This window comes from Vanessa atalanta, chromosome 11 (genome assembly GCF_905147765.1).
Source record: "Vanessa atalanta chromosome 11, ilVanAtal1.2, whole genome shotgun sequence".
NCBI classification, from domain to species: domain Eukaryota; kingdom Metazoa; phylum Arthropoda; class Insecta; order Lepidoptera; family Nymphalidae; genus Vanessa; species Vanessa atalanta.
Genome location: NC_061881.1, coordinates 8247830 through 8275031, shown reverse-complemented (window position 1 = coordinate 8275031; position 27202 = coordinate 8247830). Strand labels below are relative to the sequence as shown.

The following is a 27202-nucleotide window of genomic DNA, read 5'->3' as shown; positions in this document are numbered from 1 at the left end:
GGTAAGTAATTATTTTCTCTAACAAGTATATATTATAACAATTTATGGTTGTGTCCTCGTTGAGTGCTCAGACCAGAATGCCTCCCGCTATCCAGCCCTTGTCAACTATGATCAAGTCCTTGGCTATCGCAAATTTAGTCAAATTAACATCCAATAATCGAAATATTAATTGACCGTATAAAAACACAATGTTTTACATACTAACAAAATACATAACAATTTTAACAAGTATATCTATTAAAACCTTACATTGGTATATTTATAATGATTAAATTTCTCGTAAACATTTGCATGGAATTGAAATAAAGGAAAATCCCCGTCGAAATTATATAGCACAGTCAATAATAATTACATATACCTTCAAAATTATATGCTTACAATCATAAAACGATCTTCATCATCTACATGATTTGTTTGATCATCAATCTATCCATACTGAGATTATAAATGCGAAACTCTGTTTGTCCTCTTCACACTTAAGCCACTGAACCTATTTAGATAAGATTCGGTGTGGCGATTGTTTGAGTCTAGAGGAAGGAGCTCGAGCTCCTTTTTTAATTGGTTGAACTAAAAAGGAGAAGGGAAAATGGGGTATGACGGTTTTTGTACTTTGGATAAAGTTTTATACATTTCGAGTTAAGCCGCAGGTACGTAGACGGCTAAAACGATTTAGATAAAACTCATTATGTAGATATAAGTGTCACGTCATATGTCGTTGTGACGTAGACCTCAACCGGACTACTTCTTGAATAAACCACAGCCCTAATGATACGGTTGAATATTAAGACAATACCAATATATATTTAAATAAATCCTTGTCTAGTCAATTAACGTAACTTTATTGTTTGTATTTTTCGCATTTATATTCGTAATAATATGACAAGTTATATAGTATTTCTATATAGGTAACGTAGTATGTATTTATTAACAGTTAAATCAAAAAAATTAACGTAAATGTTGATATATTTTTTATTTGAAATTCAACATTCTGAATAAGGTACACAGATGCCATTTTTGTTTCTCAAGTAACCATCTTTACACTCGCATGATGGTAAGAAGCAGTCACTAGAAATACTTGGACACGGCGGTGGATTTATCAAATCTTCACAAGTCTTGCCACATTTTGCGAGAGAACATGTGTAAAACTCTTCATTTACTGGACAGCCTGGAAAGATAAAAGGAAGTTACTGTTCATTCTGTGGTCGTAGATAATTAAAAATATATACATAAATCACTGTACACTTTAGTTTTATGTGTGATTTCCGAATGAGACATACGTATATACTACAATAGTAAAAAAAATTGTTTCCGATTTATTGAAACATTCTAATTTTGCCAAAAGTATGCAACGTCCCTAAACAAGCTAAAAATAAACAATAATTAAGAAGTTTAAGACTAAAAAAATATCGATCGAAGCGACGAATTGAATAAGTTCACAATATATTGAAATGTAGCATAATGTTATCAATCATTAACGACGTACCATTTGCGGTAAAAACTTTATTATATCGTTAATTTAAAAAAACTGACATTACTCAAAGAGTAATAATGTACGAAGTGGCTAATCGAATAATACTTTAGCTTTACTCAGTCAATTAAAAAATTGAGAGCAACTTGAACTATCTAAACAGTCTTTAATTCAAATGTTCGGTTAATCTAATTTCAAACTTAATCATTTTTTTTTTTGTTTATAGACCTAATTTGATCAATGAAAGTAAATCATATAAGAAAGATATTATACCGCCAAATAAACAGCCAAACAGTAACACAACAATACTGAGTAGTATTGTTGTGTTCCGGTTTGAAAGGTGAGTGAGCCAGTGTAACTACATACATAGGACACATAACATTTTAGTTTCCAAGGGTTGTGGTGCATTGGCGATGTAAGGAATGGTAAATATTTCTTAGAGTACCATTGTCTATAGGCGGTGGTGACCACTTACTATTAGGTAGCTCATATGCTCATCAAAACCTATGCCATAAAAAAAATACTTTTTCACTTCACGTTTTAATTATTTTACTCATTCGATGTGTTATGAAAACTTACCGCGTTTATTTTAATTAAAATGCTTACATAATTTATATGCAAGACCATATAATTTTAATCATAATTTTTCCAATTTCATTAAACTTAACATGCACTCTATCTGAATTAAATTTCACAAGTCTTGAAAAATATTGCCTTAATTCTTAATATTTATCTTATGTGAATCTTATTTAATTTTCTTAGTATCAATCAGTCTAATGTCGCTTCGCCTCGTAAATCAAATAATAATTCATTTGTTATAAAGGTTCCATTATCAAAATTATATTTCGTTGTCGTGCATTCTGTATTGTTTGGAAACAAACGCTTTGACAAATCAAACCTTCACGAATGTATTGTCTTTTAACTTGAATTGAAATTACTGAACATATTATATTGACACTATTCGGAAATTTTGCCTCTGATATATACATGTTATTATAAAATAATTATATTAAATATTAATGATGTTCTGTTATTATTACGAAAAGACGAATATTTACGTCGCTTTTTAGTTTAGCATGTACCGCTAAACCTCCTGCCATTAACGATGTTATTATTACACGAGACGGAACCAAATCCACGTATGGTAAAAAATATATTGCTAGTGTCAAATACCGACTCGAACCATAAGGTTTTGGTAATTTGTTTATGAGATTTAAATGATTTAATAAAATATCAACGTGACAGATTAAGTAAGAAATTATTAAATAATTAAATTATTACAAATAAACGCTTATTTTATTTATTGTTTGTCTAAATCAATTATGTAATAATAATACTTAAGATTTAAATTATTTATTATTGTATTGATAACATTGATATTAAATAAGACGCTAATTTGACTCTTCTGTTCATTATTGTGAATCGTGTGATTTGTAATGAAGTTTATATAAGTTCCTTATAGAACACTTTTTCCTGGACCAGCAACGTGTTAACATTTAAGGTATGGTATAATTTTCTGATAAAGTATAATTGTTATTGCTCGTTAAATTATTGATAATTTATGTTTTCTTTTGCAATTATCAAGATACATAGTTAGTATTAAGGTAATTGGTGTAAATGTAAATATTAATTAAGACGATATTACCATTACTATAGCTATTATAATGCTTAAATGAATATTTATGGTCCATAATATGGTCTTTTATTGTCTTATAACCTACAAATATTGTAAAGTAATAAAGAGATAGAAAATTTTCTTAAAATATTCTAACGTAATGTTTTTTAACGCATGTTTAATTTTAAAAGAATAAAATAATAATTTGGTCGTTTATAAATGTGAAATTAAATTTGCGTTTTTCTTTTTAATCAAATTCGAAAAACTGACCTGTCTTTATTGTGGATAAGATGTCTTTATGTAGTGTATACTCGTTATCATACCCAAACCAATGTTAAATTGTGTTTTAAAATTGGAACAATAGCTTCTCCAATAATAATATAATCATTAGAATAATGGTATAATTAAATCAAAATATTCATTTTCAATAATAACTATGGTAAGAAACAATCGAAATTCAAAAACCGCTTACAAACGATGAGATCCCGACTTATTTTAATGTTAATGAAGCAATTACTGGCACAATTGTGGTAGCGGTTTGTCAAAAGTCAAAGTCAAAGTCAAAAATCTTTATTCAATATAGAAGTGTTTGCACTTGCTTATTGATTGTCAAAAATCTACCACCGGTTCGGAATTTAGCACCTCGGACCTGAGAAGAACCGGCGAAAGAAACTCAGCGGGATATATTTTTTTTTCATTTTTTTTAACCATTTTCCATGTAGGTACAATGATAAGTATATATTAGTTGTTTGAAACAGCCTGGAGGCGATCATTTCATTCCCAAGGTGTGCAGTCAACTAAAAAGTCATTAGTGTTGTAATATCCTTTAGCACACAAACGCTCTTTAACGACTCTTTTGAATTTTATAATTGAATAATTTTGAACGTTTTCTGGGATCCTGTTGTAAAAACGTATACATTGCCCCAAAAAAGAGTTACTAACCCTGTGTAATCGGGTACTTGGAGTAACAAGTTTATTCTTGTTCCTAGTGTTAATAGAATGTACGTCACAATTTCTGGGAAAATCATTTATGTTTTTGCGTACATACATAACATTATCAAAAACAAATTGAGAAGCGACAGTCATTATTTTAATTTCTTTAAATTTACCTCTTAACGAATCTTTTGGGACCAGGTTATAAATTGCACGAATAGCCCTCTTCTGCAGTACAAAAATAGTATTAATGTCAGCTGCATTACCCCAGAGTAGGATGCCATACGACATTATACTATGGAAATAACTGAAGTACACAAGGCGTGCCGTATCCACATCAGTCAAAAGTCTAATTTTTTTTACCGCATAGGCTGCAGAGCTAAGTCTATTCGCCAATTTATTTATATGGGGGCCCCATTGGAGCTTAGAGTCTATTGTCATACCAAGGAACTCTGTTGATTCTAAAACATCTAATGCTTCCCCGTTTAAACGTACACTCGTTTTGACACATCTTACATTGGGAGTAGTGAATTTAATACATTTAGTCTTTTTACTATTTAACATTAAATTATTAACACTAAACCAATTTACTATTTCAGAGAGAGTATTGTTCACATCGTCATATATTGAAAGACGTCTTTTTATTTTAAAAATTAAAGAAGTATCATCAGCAAACAATACTATCTCGAGTTTATCACCTAGGAGATGTGGCAGGTCATTTATATAAACAAGGAAGAGAAATGGTCCAAGAATTGATCCTTGAGGGACCCCCACAGTAACTGGAGACCCGGGAGATCTCTTTCCATTTACATCAACCCTCTGAATGCGATTGCTCAGATACGAAATCAGAAGACTGAATGCAGTGTCCCTAATTCCATAATGACGTAGCTTCCTGACCAAAGTTTCGTGTTGCACACAATCAAAGGCCTTAGATAAATCACAAAATATCCCTAAGGCATCCTGTGACTCCTCCCAGGCCCTGTAAATATTTTTAACGAGCTCAACACCAGCGTCAGTTGTCGAGCGACCCCTTGTAAATCCAAATTGTTTCTTGTGTAGCAACTTGTTATTGTTAAAATGTACTAGCATTTGATTTAGTAATAACTTTTCAAAGATCTTGCTAAGAGTTGGTAGTACAGAGATGGGCCTATAGTTGTTGGGGTCTGATGTACTACCTGATTTAAATATTGGTAATACTCTACTATGTTTCATGAGGTCAGGAAACACGCCACTAAGGACACATTTATTAAATATAGTGACAAGGTAGGGTGCGATTACATCAATTATTGAATTGACTACCTTGACAGAGATCCCCCACAGATCGGCCGTTTTCTTAATATCTAGTGATCTGAAGGAACTTATTACATCACTTACACTTACTGTATTAAATTTAAAGCTAATATTACATTCTTCCACATGGTTTTTTAATAATGATTCAGCAACGGTAGGAGAGGAATTTAATGAGTTAGTTGTCGAAAATGGAATGTCAGCAAAAAAATTTTCAAAAACAGTTGCAACATCCCGATCTGAGGAAAATAAATTGTTGTCAATAGATAAGCTAAAGTCGGAGATGTTATTTTTGACTCTTCCAGTTTCACAATTAATAATTTTCCATGTCATTTTAATTTTATCAGGTGCCTCAATAATTTTTTTTTTTTTTTTGAATGATTTATTCCTATTAGATCCACTTTATCAAACCCTTTCCCAATTTATATTATATATATATATATATATAGGATATTCCTTTTTCCATACAACTGGCTAAAACAAATAAAATAATAAAAAAAAAACCCCGTCATTACTTTTTTTTTTTGGAAGCGGACTGTATGATCGATATTGGCGCGACTTATAATTTGTTAAAATGTTCCTTGTGTTTTATTTGGATTTGAAAGCTCAACTGAGTAAGTAGTTTACTTCAATGTGTATGATTCGGTGATTTATTCATGTTAAGATAAATTCAAAGTTAGAACTAATCTTGTTTTGTTAGTGAATTGTTTATAGTAATTTAAATTGTTGTCTTTTTTATCTGTACGCTAAATATATATTACAAATAATTATGATGATGAGATAATGTCCGGTTTCAGTCACACCGACCAATCCCCAGAGAGACTATCACGCAGGATATCTTGTAGTTCCCTAGTGTGCGCGCAAACACGAATGCAATCACGATTCTCTCACTTCACAATCCGATGATGTAGCAATTCCCATACGACCGATAATAATTCAGGTGCAAATGCAGACTTTGCGAGGCTCGGGGGTCTACGTAATTACAATTTCCATACCGTGTTTGAACCCAAGGCTTTGTATCTAGATTCTAAACCAAAACGTCTACAATAATTGTTGATTAAAATAAAAAAAGCTAGAATTTAATCACGATCCTATGAAATGGTGACAATAATGGCATGTAAATTTACCACTGCTGGGCTAAGGCCTCCTCTACCATTGAGGAGAAGGTTAGGAGCTTAATCCACCACGCTGCTCCAATGCGTGTTACTGAATACACTTGTGGCAAAACTTCGTTGAAATTAGACACATACAGGTTTACTCACGATGTTTTCCACAGCCAAGCACGAGATGAATTATAAACAAAAATTAAGCACACGAACATTCAGTGGTGCTTGCCTGGATTTGAACCCGTAATCATCGGGTAATATGCACGCGTTCTAACCACTGGGCCATTTCGCTCTTCATGCTATCCAATGAAGCGCTATTCCGATTGACAGGTTGAAAAATGAACCGAAGATTACAAAGATTTCATTGGAGATTTTCATTTTAAAATGTTTTCAATTAAATTACTTGTTATTAAACACTAATTGATAAAACAAGACTTATTTGTCTGAATAAACCTCAAACAAACAAACACTTCAGATGTTTCTATTTATAAATAAGAATCAAAAATAGCAACTAACTCGTTAAGTAATTGGAAAAATAATTCAGTGTTACTGGTCAAAGCAAGGAAGTCCGAGTCAATCTCAAAATAAATAAAGTAATAAGCTAAGCTTATTATTGGAACGTCTTATGTTGAAGTTAGTATATCTCAACCCTTTTAAAAGATATAGCTGAACTAAGGAAACTTATTTTGTGGTGTCTTAATCGCCGTTGTTAATGTTATCAGAAGATAATAAAATAGCTCCCGCTCAGGAATTCTATGAAAGTTATAGCTCTTTCAATTATCAACGCTTAAATTTATAATCCTTATATTAGTTTCATTGAAATTTAAGTAACATTATCACAGACAATATTATATATTTAATGAAATAACACATAACAGTGTCCAAGCGTGCGCAAATACACGTCCTATAGTCCTATCGGGCGGTAATTTGAAATGCTCATTTATAGCCTCTTTCGCTCCGGTAGTTACAGTCATGTGGTCATCAAGTACATACTAGACCCTCACTACTGTAACCGTACATAGTGAGTACACAGCCTTATAGTGAGTACACAAAACTCATTATAAAGAAGCAGACACAATACTCGACTCTTAACCTATTTTAAATCGGAAAAGAAGCGGTAAGTCAGCAAATAATTCAACAATGAGAAATTTTAAAGGCAGTCGTCGACGATAATGAACTACTTTTTTTTCAATGATGGTAATAAAAAGAGGCCAACTTCCGCTAGTTATGATTGTCACCAACAATCGAGGGTTCTGGATGAAGTCCGTCATTTAGCATTTTGTAACTCTGCATTCTTGAAACAGTTCACACTGGTCGATTTGTTTAAGATATTTTATAATATTCAAAAGCTGATGCAAAAAATGTTTCATAATATATTCTAAATTAATTTTACAATAACATATACAATATTAAAAATGTACATTACAAATCTAATCTTGAACATTTTTAGACAATTTCAATTATGGTTATCAATAGTTAAGGTTTAATTATGTCACAAGCTTATAAAAAATATATAATTCAATAATAATATGCCAAGTAAATCGGTCTCGTCAGCGGATATTTAAGACTCGTCAGGAATTATTACCCTGACCTGATTAATTATCATCTAATCCGATAAAACCGCGAAAGAAATTTACCGACATTTTTTCAACGAGTTTTGCTTATAGTAGTATGATATTGTTGCTATAAAAATATAATTAATGTCAACATAATATCAGTGATCGAATGTCATCAAGTCAAGAGGGTCACTCTTTAGTTCACACCTGTCTGCTATATACATATTCGTATTTATATATTTTGTGCTAGTTAGTTAACTTAAATTTACTTAGGTTTCTAAGTAAGTCGACTTTCAAGGTAAAATTTGAGGGCAATGTTTTATGTGTGATATTTAAATTTTTAGTTCTCTATTGTGATTGTGGATTGAGTTCGAGTTTTAATTCTTCGTTTCTTTTCAAACAATAAAATTCATATTTGGCAGTTATCCATACCGATTAAGTAATCTAAAGCAATGTTTACTAAAAAAAAACTCCCTTATCTATCAGCTTCTTTGTGTCAATATGCACGCGTTCTTACATAATTATTTCGTTGTTTATATATATAACAAACAATAAATAGAAGTTTAAAAATCGCGAATTAAACTTTATTTCAATAGAATAAGTCATAATTATACAGTTTTTATATTATATCAATCCAGAAATATCTGGTAATCGTAAAAAAATAAAAAAATCGACCAGTGAGAATGATTTTATTCCAATTCGGATGGACTCGTCGCCTGTCGCGGGGGATTATTAAAACTTTCCTTTCCTCATAATAAAGTTTCTTATTGAAAGAGCTTGGTTACATTTTTGCAGCATTAAGCTTTTCTTAATTGTAAAAAGCTCATATTGTTTTCTAATAATTCTACTTATAAAAATAAATCAATCAGGCTAGTATAATAGTTTATGTTGTTGCAACTTTATTAAATTTGGTCGAGTTGTTAAAATTATATTACATACCAATCAGCTGACGGTACGCTTACGTGTATTGTCAATATATCATAAAAGTTCTCGGCAACATAAAACACCCCCCAGTCCATAGAAGGCTAGCTTAGACAGGCCAGTCATCGGGGTGTCAAGATTCCAAGCGTTAGCGGTGACCTGACGTGTGACAAAAATGTTTAATCTTTCTCTCCCCGTGACTATTCTAAGCAGATCCCAGGCTTTCTAAGCTAAAACCTGGATCATGCCAATTTCGGATTGGTACCAGCCCGGAGCTTGAAAGTTACACCTGTTTACATCTTCTTCCCAATTGTATAAGATTTGCCATCTCATCAAATTATAAGAGTGCATCTGTATTTGCGTACGCTTTATAATATTTTCAGTGGAATTGGTATGTATGCCTTGGGATTGGTCACCGTGACCGCAATCAATCAGGAGCAAATCATCATCATAATAGCTTTAACGGTTTTTGGTTATTATTTTAAAGTCCTAAGTGAAATAATATGGATAAATTATGAAAGGAGTTAAATTGAATAAGAATCTTTTATATTAATAACGTAAGCCGATTTTTGTCCCAGTGATTATAGGACGATGGCTACACACAAAAAGTCGGTTAGGGATTCATTTTGAAGAGTTCCAGCCGTAGGATGTGCAGAAAAATAAAGAGGATTCTTGATTACAATTTACTAAATTGTTATGATTTAACAAAGAATTAACTTTAGAGAGCGGAATAAGTTACTGGCTGGCTAATGACGATTATTAAACAATTTTTTTTTTTCAAATAACAGTGTTTAAGTTGTGTAAAACTTTGGATGTTTATTCAAAACAAAATTAAAGTAAATTGTTATCGATAAATTCCAATTCTAACTAAACTAATGTATACTATTTGCCATTAAAAAAATCTTTGACAAAGGGTTCATAATTTTGGTGCCAAATTTAAATGAGTGACTTGCAGTTTACAACGAAATTAATTCAAAACAAAACCTGCCATAGGTTTCAAAATTTCTAAAAAATATATTGAATAAAGGCGAAGTTTCGCTGCCGACCCACTCGTAAATAATTCAAATCTCTGCCACAATTGTACCAATAATTGCTTCATTAACATTAAAATAAGTCCAAATCTTATCACTTTCAAGCAGTTAATGAATTTTTATTACAAAATTATTATCTTTCTACTAGTACTAATAACTTTCCACTAATTAATTGAATAATTGAAAATTAATATTTTTAACGCAATATAAAAGGCAAATATCGTTTTCATAATATCAATCTATACATAAAAAAAAATTAGAGTGTCTGTTTGAAATATTAAAATAACAGGTTTTTACTAAATGCAAAGTATGTATACACGGTACGTATACCGATATAACATTTTTTAAAATTTTTGTGTATCTGTCTGTTTGTTAAGGCTAGTCACGGGAATGGCTGGACCGATTTTGACGGGACTTTCACTGTCAGCAGATGTAATAAGGAGTAACTTAGACTACAACAATAACTTTTTTGATAAATTCAAACGCTCACGAAGTAGCGGGCACAGTCGTCCGTCATGAAATCAATCATAGAGACAACTTCATCAATATCGGTAACATTTAAAAACCATAAAATATAATTATTTTTATTTTTTTTCATTAGCAGCCCGTAAACGTCCTACTGCTGGGATAAAGGCCTCCTCTCCCTTTGAGGAGAAGGTTTGGAGCATATTCCACCACGCTGCTCCAATGCGGGTTGGCGGAATACACATGTGGCAGAATTTCGTTGAAATTAGACACATGCAGGTTTCCTCACGATGTTTTCCTTCACCGCCGAGCACGAGATGTATTATAAACACAAATTTAGCACATGAAATTTCAGTGGTGCCTGCCTGGGTTTGAACCCGAAATCATCGGTTAAGATGCACGCGTTCTAACCACTGGGCCATCTCGGCTCTAAAATATAATATGAATACATAAGTTTAACTTAAATAATTTTGATCGACGAAAAATGTATTTCTAAGTGGTATATTAAGTAACTGCTTAAGGTTTATTTTATGCCTCAGTTCCAGATATTCTCGACTTTAAATCTAATAAAAATTTGTAGAAGTTATTCAAATTTAAGCATTAATAACTGTTTTGATATCCGCTTTAACTTCGCAACGGTTTTCGTGAAAGATGCGAAATCTTTTAAAATTGTTACATCACAAACAATTTTTATAATTTTATCAAAGCAAACAAAAATGGCTTTTCAATAATTATCGAAATATTTATTTTAAATAATTATAATTTCTTTCCTATATTAATGTTAACATTTTCAGCTAAATCTTAAATAGTAATGCTTGGGCTAAAATTATTATTAGTTAAAGAAAATGAAAATGACCTTGGGTTAAAATCCAAGTATCAATTTTTTTTAATAAACAATTACCAATTCAAATACATTTTATCTGAACCTAAATATACTCGACGTATAAATTTAGTGTTAAAAAGGTCTTATGTAAATTATGTTATACAATAGGGGATTCACTTCGGGATTTATGTTTGAACGTTAGGAATATGGCAATAGATTTCTATTATGCAAACGTTTTTAAAGTTTATTTGACTTCTGTATATTTGACCATTATATTGTCTTCTACAGTTATATTAAAAAAAACTACCTGTGCCCGCGACTTCGAGCGCGTTTGAATTAAACTGATTTTTTTTACATGATTCTGAAATAAAAGTAGCCTTAGTTACTCCTTATTACATTAGTTATCTGCCAGTGAAAGTCCCGTGTGTCTGTCCAGCCGTTTCAGAGATTAGCCGAAAAAACAGAAAGACAGACAACATACACACAAAAATTGTAAAAAAATATATTTTGGTATATGTACCGTGCATTTAGTAAAAAACGGTTATTTTAATATTACAAACAGACACTTCAATTTTATTAAATGTATAGATAAATAAAAATAATAGACGAATATTAAAAAGTTATGACAAATTTTTACATAGAAAAGTATTTCCTGAGATGAAGGATCACTAAAAATGATGTTAAGTCTAGTATTTTCTCATTCTTACTCTCATTGCTTTGTTTTTTAATCAACGTTATTGGAAAGAGTGCGTCGTAAGGAAACCTGCACGTAACCGAAGTCAATAACGTATACGGGGTTGGTAGTTGATTTGTGCTTATGATGTACATTTAAACCACAATATCAAATATAAGATTTTAAACAAATTTTATGAATATTTTCTGAACTAAAGATGACTTAAAACATCTCATTAATGTACTTAGACTACAAATATTTTCAACTGCTACGCGGACGATTTCGCGGACAAAACCTAGTTTGAAATATGAGTGTAGATATAGAGCACCAAAATAGCGTAACATTTCGGTTACCCGTAGAATAATAGAATAGCACAATACTCCATAATAATACGTAAAAGATATAATATTTCATTTATGGACTAATGTGTTTATTTTCTTAAACAAATGACAGTAACGTCGTTCATTTGTTAACAAAACATACGTCGAGAAGTTTGTATGCTGGAGGTATTCTTTGTCAACAGCACGTGCATCGATCACGACACTGAGCGCACCATTCGATATTCTCACTAAGGATCTGGTGCAATTGACGCGTTTTTAACTCTTGTTTGGCAAGATATTATATTCGTAATCCGGTACTTTTTTATTTTTGTTATTTTGGATAATTTAATTATTTTTCACTATAAACGAGTCCCCGTATAATTTATACTTAATTAACGGATTTTTATTCATAATTTTTTAACCTACGTTTAAAACATATCAAAAAGTTATACACTTAAAGTTATTATTTTATTCTAAGTATGTATTTGGTTCGTTCTTATCCAAAATAATGACATCTTCAAAGATTCTCTCTGTAGCCGTTCTCACGTAACTTACTTGGACTAAGTATCTCTTATGATATGGCACTGCAATTCTATTTGCGCTTAAAATAAAATAGTAATTCCGTTTTTGAATTATTGACGTGTCTATGTAATTAATATGTCTGTGGAACACAAAGAATTTCAAAACAAGAATTGCCTGATTACTTTAACTCAGCAATCGTTCTTATCCGATTAATGAGATCTTGAAACTTTTTGCCTGTATTGATTCACGATCAGAAAACCCAAATAGTTGTCAGGGGAACTCGATTCTTCGCGTAATTGAATTTGGCTACTTCATGTTTGCTCCCACTTTTATTCAGTTTCGAAGTATCTCGGCTCTTTGTTGACCGTTCTTTGTTTAGTTTCTTGAAACTCGCTGGCTTCCTACTTGAAATAGCTCGTGGCTACGTACGGATATGACTGTTTGATGGTCCTCTAGAATAGTTCAAATTCGAGCGAATAAATACTTGTTAGTAGAAACTTAATTAAAATAGTTAAATATAAATATAAATCGAATCGTAATGAACAATACATTGAGACTTTTAATTTAGAATAGAAATATAATTTGTCACATATTTTATGTAAACTAAAATAACTGCTCTATTTATGAAATTTATTTTATTTTTCAAAATAACACAAACAAACTTATTTATATCTATTGATTTTTTTTCTTAAAAAAACACCTGAGTAACATAATTGGCACTTTCTTTTAAAAATATAAAATTGAAACTTATAAAATTAAGTTGAAAATATATTTGATTAAATGTTTTAATGAAGGAGGTTAAGCTATCTCTTTCTCCAAAGGATGTACGGTCCACTTTGCTATTCAGTAAAATTTAAGTTGTGATTCGTATAAAACTAAAACATCAGTGGATCTCCAAATAAGCATTACAAAATCTACCTCAACCAAGGCGAAGTTCAATCACGAGGAGATAACTGACTTCAAACACAATAAGCTAGCCACTAAACCAAATCAGTTATTGAATATTCAACAGGGTAATAGAAATCTTAATAAATCTTGAAACGGAACTAAATTAACTTTGCCCTGAGTTTTTTATTTAGTGTATGATCAATAATCAAAACAAAATATATATCTTTTTTTTTTTCAGTAGCCTATCAACGAGGATCATTAATTCATTTTTTTATTTATCATAAATTATAATTTGTATATAAAAATATATTTAAACATTCCTCTCATGTTATACAAACAGAGAATAATGTTACAAGAATTGTTTGTCAACAAACATCCAAACAAAGAAAACTCTACCTGAGCAACCGTTTCGACGTTCCTATTCGAATCATCCGAAACCTTCATTCGTCCAAGCCACTAGACGATTGATGAAATTAATCAATATTCGACTACAATACTGAATAAGACACAAAACCAAAACACGATATGTTTCACATTCAAACAACGATATTGTTTGTCTCCACTGTTTATTGTAGATCCAATACGCACGACAGCGATTAACAAACATTTGAACACGATGTCCACCCAACAATTCAATTAAATAGAACGTGATGTAGCAATATCTCAAAAGGATTAACAATCATCTATATAATTTTAAGCCTACAAAAAGTGTATTCCATCACTTGATAAAAGATAGATAAGTCGTGAGTTTTATTCTAATAATTGCTATTTAATCTATAAAAATATATATTGGGGCATTTGTGGCAATCGTGCAGTAGTCTCACCTGGTGAAAAATAAGATATAGTATAAAGTACGAATAAAGCTACTACCGCCCATGGACATCTGTTACACCGTGGGGTGTGCAGGTGTGTTGCTGGCTTTTTTAGAACGAGCAGACTCTTTTCTTGAAGGCACCCAAGTCAAAAATCACAGGCGAGAGAAAATACTCTGTGTTTTATACGTAATAGGAAATCAGACGTGCTATTAGATATATAATACATAGAATACATTTTAGATTTGAATCGAAGATGTAATATGTAATAATGTAATTACACTCACTTAGAACCTCTTGAGTGCATTGACCTATCCAGATGGTTTTGCACAAAGCCTCACATCAGTAATGTCTAATTTTACATATAATTGCTTCCCTCATCCCATTTACTTGCCGTGACATAGCGTTGACAATATTTGACTGACTTTTACCGCCAGCTATATTTCCCTTACCTCAGGAATGCTTTTTGCTAGTCGGTTAATTTTCGTTTGGTGTACATATGGTTGAGATTTAATTGTTCGATTTATGGATACGCAAAGCAAAAAATATCTTATGAAACGCGTGGTTGAGAATCTGTCGATACTACTCTGCGGGAAACTACTTAAATAAATGTTAGCCGCCAAAATATATAAAAATGTATCAACATATTTTGTTAAGCTTAAATTGTTATTAGAAGGATTCTTAAAAGGATTTTTTTTTTAATTTAATCAAACGGTAAATCGGGTGGATTAACCTATTTTTTTTTTTCTCCTTTTTATTTGGTTAAAAACAGCGCTACAATTTGCATATTGTTCTAAGTTAACTCGTTAATTACCTTTTTTATAGCGAGATAAAAAGTATATTTCAAAAGAATTTTGTGTCAAAATGATATATAGTGATTCCGTTGTTTTATTTTATGAATTTATTTTTAGATTGCGTAAATTTGAAACGAATGATATAATAGTGGAGCTGATTAGCTTAATACTAATAAAATAAGAAACTATTTATACTTCAAAAAATGTGGAGACGTTTTTTTAAACAATTATCTGAAAAAAAAAACGGAACCAATATACTTATTAGCTGCGCTTTGCAATGTCGGTAACATTTTAATTTGTACTATTGACGTGAGTATTTCATACGCAGTAATAAACAGTTTTCATAAAAATTATGTTGATACAATAATTTCATTTAAAAAAAAATAAGTTTGTTTAGGTTTTTCCATTCGCAAGTCGTAGTAAATCCTTCTAAGTTCGGACGTTAAAGTGTCTTATACCGATACAGCTTTCCCTCAATTCTCTTTACTTGTCTCAGTATTCTTTCAACCTCCATCGGATTTTCTCTGGAAAGCCTCTTATCCTATTTTCTTGTCTGTATGGTAGTTTCAGCCCCGCAGCGCTGTTTGGATGTTATTTGTATTTTTTATCTTCGACAGCTCTTGAACGGATCGTTGTATATTTTGTTCCTATTCAGATTTGTAAATTCGAAAACCTTTTGATGAAAGATTTTATCTTTCATTGATTTCATCTTATAGATAAAAATATGGACAACAGTTTGGTTTTAAGGTAACTAATATGAAATTCTGTGATGTTGACATTAAACACGTGATTATAACTCTGGGGAAAACCAAATATAGATGTAATATATTTATAAAAGTATAAATTGAGTGATATTATCCTACTTACGTTTAATTATAATAGGTTTTTTCCACATGTTAATATAATATGTGATAATGTATATATTATCACATATCCTCAATAACATGAATGTCCTAAAATTTTACGTATTCGCTCGTTATAGACGACTAGTCATCGCCCTCAGCTTCTCTCACTATTTAGGGGTTTGTTGTCCTACTTATACCAAAATTCATCAAATTCGGTTCAGTGATTTGGTTTAATAATACGAGCCATAAGTGTAATGTCATATTATAAATTTCGTTTCGGAATTAATCCAAATAAAAATATCTCATTACCTCACTGAAAGGGCTTTCAACTTTTACTCTGAAAATATGATATAAAAATTGCTCTAGACGGACTTTTTCCGGTATCGACAACATGTAAATAAAACTACCTTAAAAAAAACAAGGCTGTTGTATTGTATTTGCTTGAAATGTAACTGAGCCCTTGTAGTTGTCACACAAGGGAACTAGAGTCAAACATTGACACATACTAGACATTAGATTCAATGGTTTATTGTGGGCCGCGCATATAAAGCGTATATATATGAGTGTTATTTATACATATGAACTTCTAGTAGAGTAAAGATATTAAGCAATACATTACAGCATCAAATCAACAAACTTTTCATTTGACTTGCTATAATGAATAAAAAAAATAACTAATTAAATCAAAAAATAATTATTCCTTTATATATATTTAAAAAAAATACTATTCGTAAAAGAAAAATTTGCTTATCTACCTTACCTGCACTCTTCCTCTCATAATTTTATGCGTCACTTGATGTACAAAAAAAAAAACTTACTAGAGCACTCGGAGCAAATTTCATTAACAAGTCATAACCAGGCGACGTCTAAGTATCCATTAGGGACACGGAACCTTGTTAAGTTAAAATTTAAACCTGCGCAATCTTTTTCCTTTATCATATATAACACCGTGCCATATGTGATAATATAAATTTAGTTTATGATATATTATTTTGTATAAAATATGAAATTGTACTTGTATGATATTTAACATTGCGTGAACTGTACTATAAGCTACTTGCAGAAGCATAACTTCGTAACATCAATTGAATTGCAAATCAATATTATCAATCCAAACAATAAATATGATATACTACCAGACTGGTACTGGACCATTAATTTGATTGGCTTAAAGTTCTCGTATTATCACAGCTCAACGTTTTATTCCCCTCTCCCCGCTCCGACGTCGTACGGTTTAAATTCATACAAAGTTACCCGACCCATCCTTCTCAAACTCAATTATAAGTGTCAGCAGAAGGACTAACGATTTTAAAAATATAGATTATATTAAAATAATCACTTAACGCATACGAATAAAATTATTATAAATCTCATACTTTCGTGATAAGCTCAAAAAGAATGAAGACATTATATGTTTATCTTAAGCATGCCCCAAATAAACATGATTAAAATAAATTTAAATTGTATCAGACTTAATTTGGAGTGAGATGATAATCGCATGACGAATTTCACAAATTCATAGATAAATTTTAGATTATGTATGTAATTCCTTTGGGTATTATTTTATTAGTTTTAGCATCGCTTTCATTTGTTTCTGTTTAGACTAATGGTTGCGTGTTTTAGGCATAAGCCTAAACACTATTTTGCCGAGATCGACCAGTGGTTAGAACACGTGCATCTTAACCGATGATTTCGGGTTCAAACCCCGGCAAGCAACACTAAATTTTTATGTGCTTAATTTGTCTTAATTCATCTCGGGCTCGGCGGTGAAGGAAAACATCGTGAAGAAACCTGCATGTGGGATATCAACGAAATTCTGTACCGTGGTGGAATATGCTCCAAACCTTTTCATCAATTCGAGAGGAGGCCTTAGCCCAGCAGTGGGAAATTTACAGGCTGTTAATGTATTAAGCTATTTTGTTTAAAGTTTTATAAATATTAACATTAAAAAAAAAGTTCAACTTACCGCAATCAGTTACTGGTACACAAACGTCATCATCATTTCTGCGATAACCATCTTTACATACGCATTGAGGCTGACAATCTGGACCAGATCTTATACATTCTTGTGGTGGCTGACTGAGACCTCGGCAACTCTCAGAAAAACATGGCGGTGGACAAGAATTCCATACTTCGTTGGGTCGTGTACAGTTCACTGGTGCTGTGTGAAGGTAATAAATTATAAATATTTCCTACAGTATACACACAGACACACACAGTTATTGATTAGAAAGTATTACCTAACCGAAATACAGAAAATTTAAATTTAAATCCATTAAAATATATTGTATTGACTTCAGCTCAACTTACGACATTCAGAAGCTAAGATGCATCTGTTATCTGTCAGGCTAAGGATTTTGTAATTCGCTTTGCAAAAACAGCCAGACGGACATGGGTATGGAGGAGAACACGCAATAAATCCCCGATTGTCATTTTCTGGACAATAATTTCTTGGACATCCAGCGTTACAATACACAAACGTTTTGTTTTGACCACACGGGTTACCACCTGAAAACAAAAACACTTAAATATTAATTTATAATTGTATGATGATAATATTACGTATATAGATTATTCTGCATCAAAGACATATATTATAAAACATTAATAAATTAAATTGTATTATTGTCAATTCGGTTGCAATTTTTTTCTTAAGTTTGCAACCTCAGAACTCCATCATAATTAATGAACCGATTTGATATATATATATTTTTTTATTTTGGAATAATTTTTTTTTTATTGGATATAAATTGAAGTCGTTTATTAACACGCTTCTATTAGCTTCACTTGTAACTACGCTTGTAACTATGTATTTAAGAAAATCTTCGAATCTTAATTTGACCCACTTCGATTAGGATGAAATTTTGCTCACGCTCTGAGTTCTGATGACAATACACGACTAGCTAAGAAACGTCACTATAAATCCAATACGGCGGACTGGCTGTTTTAAATCCATGATAATGATATAAAATGAAAGGGTTTGCTGTCAGGAATTCGAAAAAAAATGTCACGTGACTTAAATCCAATATGGCGGGTTGGCTATTTGAAATGCACCCCCATGATATGGGTATTAAATGAAAGGGTACTTTAAGCTAAAACCGTGTTTTTTAGTTTTTTTAAACTATTATTAATTTATTTTGTTAAAATGTTCTATTATTTTATTGTCTTTGTTCTTTTCAATTGAAGTGTACTGATAAAATACTTATTTTTAATAATCAACATCATCAAGGATTACCTGGACAGTCGTCTGGTGAAATACATTGTCCTTCCTCGGAGAGAACGTAAAGGGGATTGCATTGGCATCCATAGTTCTCACATTGTGGCTTACAAGTGCCATTTGGGTTAGAGCAGGTTGAGACACATTGCCTTGGGCATGCTGTATAGGATGCGTTACGATCGCCGTTGCATTTTGAATATTCTGATAAAAATTGAATTAATTACAAACAAGCCTAGCAGATCATTTAGTAATTTCTCCTTTGATTTGTCAAGTGTTAAAACAAGATAACACGTTGAAATGTTTATTTTATTTTTAAAGTTAAGATTTTTGAGAAAATTGACAAACAAATCTCACATTTAAATAACAAATAGATGGATACTTTGTACACAAGATCCTACATAAAATACAAAAATTCTGATACAGAAATTATAAAGGTTGCTTATTATCATTCAAAAATAATTAAGAAAAAAAAATGGCTACAAATATTAATGAAGCAGACAAGAAAATGTATATATCTACTGATCTAACAGTAGATGTTCTTACAGAAAAGTATGAAATAAAGTAAATACTTACGAGTGTACCACGTCATGTACTTAAAAAAATTGAGCCCAACAAATGCGGCTTTAACCGATTTCATCCGAATATAGAATTATTGATGACTATATTTGCAAGCGATATAATAATCTTCTCTTTAAATTTAAAATCGCTTTATTTCATAAACTATCAAGAGCTATGAGAATTATAATAACACTTACTTTTACACTCCTCGATTTTAACACATTGGCCTCCTTTCTCTGACAAAATGTATCCCGATTCGCATTTACAGGGATCAGGTGTCGACGACAAAGTTTGAGGACAATTCGGAGGGTTTGGTGTGGAACAAGTTGGTGTGCAATCGCACAAACTTTCACCTGTAAATAGATTTAGGAAATATTTTTTTACTATTTAAATTCTCATTATGTGAAAAGAGCCAATGAAATTACACATTTTACAATGTGTATAACACATGAATTGTATTATCAGGTCTTCAATTTATATTTATTAATTCATAATGCGTTTTGTGATCAAGGATAATATAGTGAGGGAAGCTGCGTGTGCCGGGTGAAATTCTACCATATTCATATCCACAAAGACGTGTTACTGCATTGTACTGGAATAAGCTCCAAATCTGCTCACGAAGAGAAGAGCTCTTTCACCAGTAGTAGGACATTTACAGATACTATAATCTTCCCATTCTTAAATATTTAAATTTTGGATGCACTTTGGCTTATACTAATCTAGTTTAAAATACAGATTGAATTACTTGGCGAATCCGGTGACGAAGATGAGCTGCTTGTATATGCAAATGACGATGATGACGACGACGATGACGACTGCGAAGAAGAACTTGCTGATGAAAACGATGAAGTCAATCTTGAATTATCGTTTTCATCTGAAATTAAATTAATCCGTACTATATAAAATTCTAATACAATGTCATGAAGTCATTTCTAATAAGCATCAAAGATGGAGCTGAGATAGTTTATTATTTAAGTTAGGTAGACAGTAACGGACCAGATTGTAAGTGGTCACCACCAGATCACCAGGTTGTCAATACACTACCTTGTTAACTAAGACGTTAGGTTCCTTGTATTGTCGTCACCCGGACTCAATCTTTAAATCAGACCCACAAAAATAAAAAAAACTTAATATTGATATTTAGTGATAGAATATGACGTGATGTCTGGGTGGTACTTACCAAGCCGGTCATTCACAAAGCGTTACCACGAAATTCGTTCCGTATATAAAACTCAATGTCATATTTTTTTCGAAAAGATCAATTTACTTTTTCGGATAGACAATTACCAAAATTATTTAAAAGGTTCTTAAGTGCTAACGCGTATGCATGACAAAATAATTTTCCATACAGAAAATTAGACATAGAAAGTTAAAAACTTCACTATATAATTTTACGGCGCTTAGCAGTAAGTTAATTCCAGTTAATTCTTGTGCAAGCCTGCCTGGTTAGGTTACCACCCATATCAGATATTCTACCGCTAAACAACAGTGTGTTACGGTTAGAAGGGTGAGTGAGCCAGTGTAACTACAGGCACAAGGGGCATAAGATATTAATTCCCAAGGTTGGTGGCGCATTGGCGATGTAAGAAATGGTTAAAATTTGTAACGGCGCCTTTGTCTATGGACGGTGGTGACTACTTACCGTCAGGTGGCCCATAATATGCTCGTCCGCCAAATAATGCCATACAAAAAAAAAGTTTTGTAATAAAGATTAAAATCGTACTTACATATCGGTTCGTCGTAATCAAACGATGCAGGAGGTGATAGAGCTAAAAGATTAACAAGCAGCTTAAAATTGGTAATATATATTAATAATTACTATACTTATAAGATATATTTTTAAAAAAAATGTGTACGTATTAAAGATCATACTTAATTTATTTATTGGAACACGAAATCCAATTCTCAATATTTGATATTGCAAAAATTCAAGTAAGGTATCTTTTATACAGTCGAATTGGTCCAGTAGATAAGACGCGTAATCAAATTTAGAAAATAAACGCCGTGAGGAAACTTATGTGTGTCGGATGATATTCTGCCAGTGTGTGATTACCCGAGTGATAGAGTGCGGTGGATTAAGCACCTTGAAAAAGAGGTAACCTTTGCCCAACATTACAAAAATAAGAAGGTTTAACTTTTTAAATAAAACTACATTTAAAATTAACAAAATTATAAATAATCACTTTTTTAACAAGGAATCTAATATAAAAATATATTTAAGTATATTCCTTGATTAATATATTATAAAATACAACATATGTTACTTACATTGACCTTCCGAAATAAAAAAAGAAGCCGATATGAATATTACAAAAAACACAAACATCGTGACTGTTGTGTCTCGATTAACTCATTTAAATTTTTAATAGTCTTTTGTTATATACAACTAATAATAGTGAATACATAATGAACGTACTAAAAAAATCGTTCAGTATTGTAGGGAATGGTTCCGTAGTAAAAAAAAAAGAGTACTTCGTAACGTTCTGTAGCTTATTTGAAACCCATTTTTAGTATGTACTTTGGTTCAAAGACATTTATAACCAATGAATCAACCATTAACTCATTATTAATAATATTTAAATAAAAAGAAGAATTAAATAATAAAATTACACGGTAATATATTGCAAAACCCGAGTGCCATGCAATATTAACTTCCCAAAAATTTATAGCCATGATTATGGAGTCATGAAGTATGAAAACATTACTCTCGATTTTAGAGCAGTCATGTAAATAAATTCTCCGGAGAAATTTTCGCGAATATGTTTACTTTCGAAATCCAAAAATTTTTTTAAATGTTTTGCTATCATACTTATAGTATAAGCTTAGTTCTACGCAAATATGATTACTTCGATTGACATTAAGATTTATGTACAGCAATCGAATAGTACCTACTTCACTCTAAGGTACAAGATACGGCTACGTACAAGTTCATGTGGGTAGGTACCATCCACTCATCAGATATTCTACCGCCTAACTTATACATATTATATACTTAGTATTGTTGTGTTCCAGTTTAAAGGTCAGGTGAACTAGTATAACGGTAGGCACAAGAGACAGAACATCTTATCGCCCAAGCTGCGCATCGGTAATGTAAGGAATGGTTAATATATCTAACAGCATCAATGTCTATGAACGGTAACTTACCATCAATACTTGTTGACTTCCAGATAGGATGTATTATATACAGAGGTATATAATTGTATTTAAATAAAATAACTTTTATTTTTAAATATTGAAAAAGAGTAACTGCTGAATTTCTTTCCGGTTCTTCTCGGTTGAATCTGCATTCCGAACCGGTGATAGATTCACTTCAAGTAGTTTGTTAAATGACGATTCAAAATTGCTTGTAAAAGCCTACTTGAATAAAGTGTGTTTTGATTTTGAACCCACCCTCTACCTATTACAAAAACTATAATAATAATTCATGTGTCGAACGCTAAAATTATGCATGGGAGATTTAAAAACCTAACGAAATATCCGCAAAAAATTGACCGGTACCAGTAATACAATTTCTACATAACCAAAGTCATTCGCAACTGCTATACTTATAATAAAGAGGCCATTTAATGTTATAATGTTATCACTAATAACAACGTGTCGTTTATCATTTTTGCATTTTTATTCATCCTTTTCAAATGTTGTAATTAATAGATTGTTAAACTCTTTGCGTCGACGACTTTTGTTCCAAGTAGTCGGTATATTTAATCAAACATATAGTTGAATAACACCTGCTGTTCAAATAATAAGACCAAGTTGTATATTCTGCGTCACAAAATAATTTTAAGTTAGTAATTATTCTAAATACTTCTTAAATTATGATTATAAAATATAAAGAATATTAATTAAAATTCGGTGGTAGAACTACGAATTTTTCTACTACTAAAAGTAATGATTATTTTTATGTTCCGGTTTAAAGGGCGTATAAGCCATTATAATAACAGGGACGAGAAACAAACGTATTCCTATTCCTGGCACTGTTAAATATAGTAAACTATTTACAAACTCACCATAAGGCAGGCACCTTTCTCGTTGGCTTTCATAAAAGGCATATTTAAAAACACTACTACTATAAACAATTTTTTGAGAGTTTTTTTCCAAATTAATTACTTATAATATCTAAGTACTATTACCATAATTAATATTAATTTTTCATATTTATTTTTTGTTTCAGTTTTTAGTAGAATTGAAACTTTAAATGAACTACACTAAATAATAGATTTTTTTAATGCTATATACATCTTTATATCAAAGTAATTGAGAGGTTTTTTTTTTTTATAAAATTGGTAGTCGAACTTTCAAGTGTGATGATAAGCGGTCACCAATAAACATAAGCATCGTTAAAATATTAATCATTTCTTACAACTGCAATGTCACCAACTTCGGAATTTTTGTAGGTACATTGTTGTTGTCAATCGAAAAAAAAAAATCAAATATAAGCAGATCTCTAAAATATATACACCAAAGACTGCGAGGGCATTTCTTATTGCATAATTGTAGCTCGTATGTGATATGATGTTTTCCTCCTTTGGTTACTACCAGAGAAAAAAAACATCTCACACACATGTGTCGAATGTAATTCTGCCATAATTATGTGTACCCATCTATTAATTCATGTTGGAGCAGCATGGTAAACAAGCTTCAAGTCTGAACAGGACGTTTTGTAGGTTTCCAAGTCGCATGTATATAAGGCGAAACCTCCAGGAACGGTTCGTTATTCGTAACTCAAAAAAGATCGGGTTCCGATTTACAATAACAGTTATTTCACCCTAAAGGAAAATATAGTTTCTATAATTGTATGATCTATAAGAAGAAATATAAGTAAATGTTGTGATCCAAATAAAGAAGAATATTTTTTTCAGTACATATAGTAATATCGTAATTCCTCGTTTTCCCTTATAAATCCTTTTGACACCAAATTGTCTCCATTGTATAAGAATTCTCGAGATCCTACGTAAAACTGAAAAGTGGAAGTAAATCCCAGCTTTTAGGGGAGAGGCGAAGCTTAGCGGAAATCCTGGGAAAACAGATTCGCTATTGCAAAATAAGTCATCTGGAAAACAAACGTACAAAACATGAAAGGAAAAGAAATTGTTCAGCTCAGGATCAAAGTGTTTGCTTTAAAGAATTTTTTGTGTATTCAGACTTCAGGTAGGGTAACTTTATTTGAATAATTTTAAATATCCATTTTTTAACGAAAAACAACTAATCCGATTGACAACTTTACATCATGATAGCTTACAGTTCCAAAACGAAGATAATATATACAATTTTGTATAGCATGTAAAAAGTATAATTTATTAAAAAATAATTTAACTGTATCGTTAGTTTAGTGGCTATATGGCCACATACTTGAGATCCTGTTTCATAGGTATATGAAAGCGGGGAAAAAGGAGTGCCCTTGTGTTTTTGCACGCAATGCACTATATCTCAAACAGTTGACTAGGGAGGGAGGGAGGTTCCCTTGAGAATTTTTGCCGTGGCCAGAACAGGTGAAGAGGACGTCATCATAAAATAATCAAGTTATTGTAGATGTAAAACCTTTCTGGACGAGTTGCCCTTAGACTGTAATAAAAACATCAAACTTTGTATTAAGTGGTCTGAACCTTTTATTAAGAATGACGGAAACTGCTTTCTTAATCTTGGTTGACTTTATGAATTTAAATTAAATAAATCAGCGAAATATTTTTAAAAATATGATTGGCAAAATACTCGATACTAAATCAAATGTTTAGTGTTTCTAAAAGTTGATGAATGTCAAATACTTATACGTTAGATCGATGATTGCATCCACTTTTATATATTTCTATAATAATTGATATTATTATCTCTCAAAGATCAAATAAACCTAACAATTATAATAATTCGTTCAATTGATTCTCATATTGTTATTTATAGATTTCAATCGGAGTTATTTATTGCTGGCTCTGGGGTCCCTCAGGGATCAAATTTGGACCACATCTTCTTCAACATTTTCATTAACGACGTGTTTTCTAATTTTAAACATTCACATTTTTAGTTATATGCAGACGATCTAAAATTATTAAAACGCAGGAAGACTTGGTGTAAACAAAATATAATGCAATCAAATGTATAAAAATGTCATCGCATTAATTCCATAAGTAAAAAAAACATAAACACAATAAATATAAAATCGTTAGTATGAAAATAGGCAAAGTGGATACTTCTCGAGATCGTAGAGAGTAATTCTTGACTTTAACTTTTGACAATTTACATATCTCATAGAATATGTAATGAACTGCATTATAGTCATTGGGATTTGTATTGAGAAGAGGTAGGGAGTTCCATAGTGCTTCTACAATTATAGCGTTATACAATAGTTTTGTTACTAGTAAATTGGTGTACTATCCCATTGTTAGGCCAGCGCAATATAAAATTCATATAGCTTATAGAAAGAGTAAAAAAAACGGATGAAATGCCTCGCACATCGATTTCTTGAACCACATCAGGATTACACTACGTTACTAGGCTGAAATTAATGACGGACATGCGAAAAAATTACGCGACGTAACTTTTCTATATAAGATCCTCAATAATACTATCGATTGTTCCCAATTATTCGATTAAATCAATTTAAACTTTCATACAAGAATTTCTAAGAATATTCCTCTCTACTAATTCTTATATCCATTAACCACTAACCTAGGAAAGCATATAATTTAAAGTTCAATTATCATATGCATAGTGCATGGGATTTGTTCATGAATAAAGTAGAACGCTTTAGCGTTGAACTTGGAGAGGATAACCGCTCTGCCCATCAACGAGCAGAGCAAGGCAATGGGTGAGGCCGAGTATGCGTTATATCGACACGATTCCGAAACCTCTCCGATCCATGGTATGGTAAGGGGTGGCATTGTACTTTTTTTTATAATTAACGCAGAAAAGGCACCTACGAAAAAAGACGAACGAATATATCGGTAATACCAACTAATTACGAAAGTAAATATTATTTTTATCACAAATACCTTAATATTTAAAATTGAAATCATCAACAAAATTTAAATGTGACTAGAAAAAAAATATAGGTGAAATGATCTCATAAAACTGTACCTGCTGAAATGTAATTTTTGACGTTCATGTAAACGAGATCGTTACGAGGTCTTTTCGGGATGAAATGGTCCAATCTTACTTTAGATTCATGTAACATATTATAATTGTGTTAAGCATTACATTTGGATATTATTATTAACCTTAAAAGTATATTATATCTCTTTGATTTTATCTTTCATCAATGCAGTTTTACAGTATCACTAACATTCAATTCTTATAAAATATTTAAATTCTAGATACATTTTTTATACATTTATAATTTTACAGAAGAAGATTTTTAACTTAATGTGATTTACTAAA

General features: G+C 31.3%; 1 protein-coding gene across 1 annotated transcript; it reads right to left on the bottom strand.

Annotated features, from left to right (window-relative positions):
• Positions 1 to 951: 951 nt before the first annotated feature.
• On the bottom strand, positions 952 to 22160 carry LOC125067533 (zonadhesin-like). Its single transcript, XM_047676192.1, has 8 exons — positions 22103 to 22160; positions 21562 to 21603; positions 20580 to 20708; positions 20032 to 20187; positions 19295 to 19477; positions 18370 to 18567; positions 18026 to 18220; positions 952 to 1165 (listed from the first exon to the last, which is right to left on the bottom strand). Exons 1-8 carry the CDS (start codon positions 22158 to 22160, stop codon positions 981 to 983), a joined length of 1146 nt encoding a protein of 381 aa, XP_047532148.1. The 3' UTR covers positions 952 to 980.
• Between the last annotated feature and the right edge of the window lie 5042 nt (positions 22161 to 27202).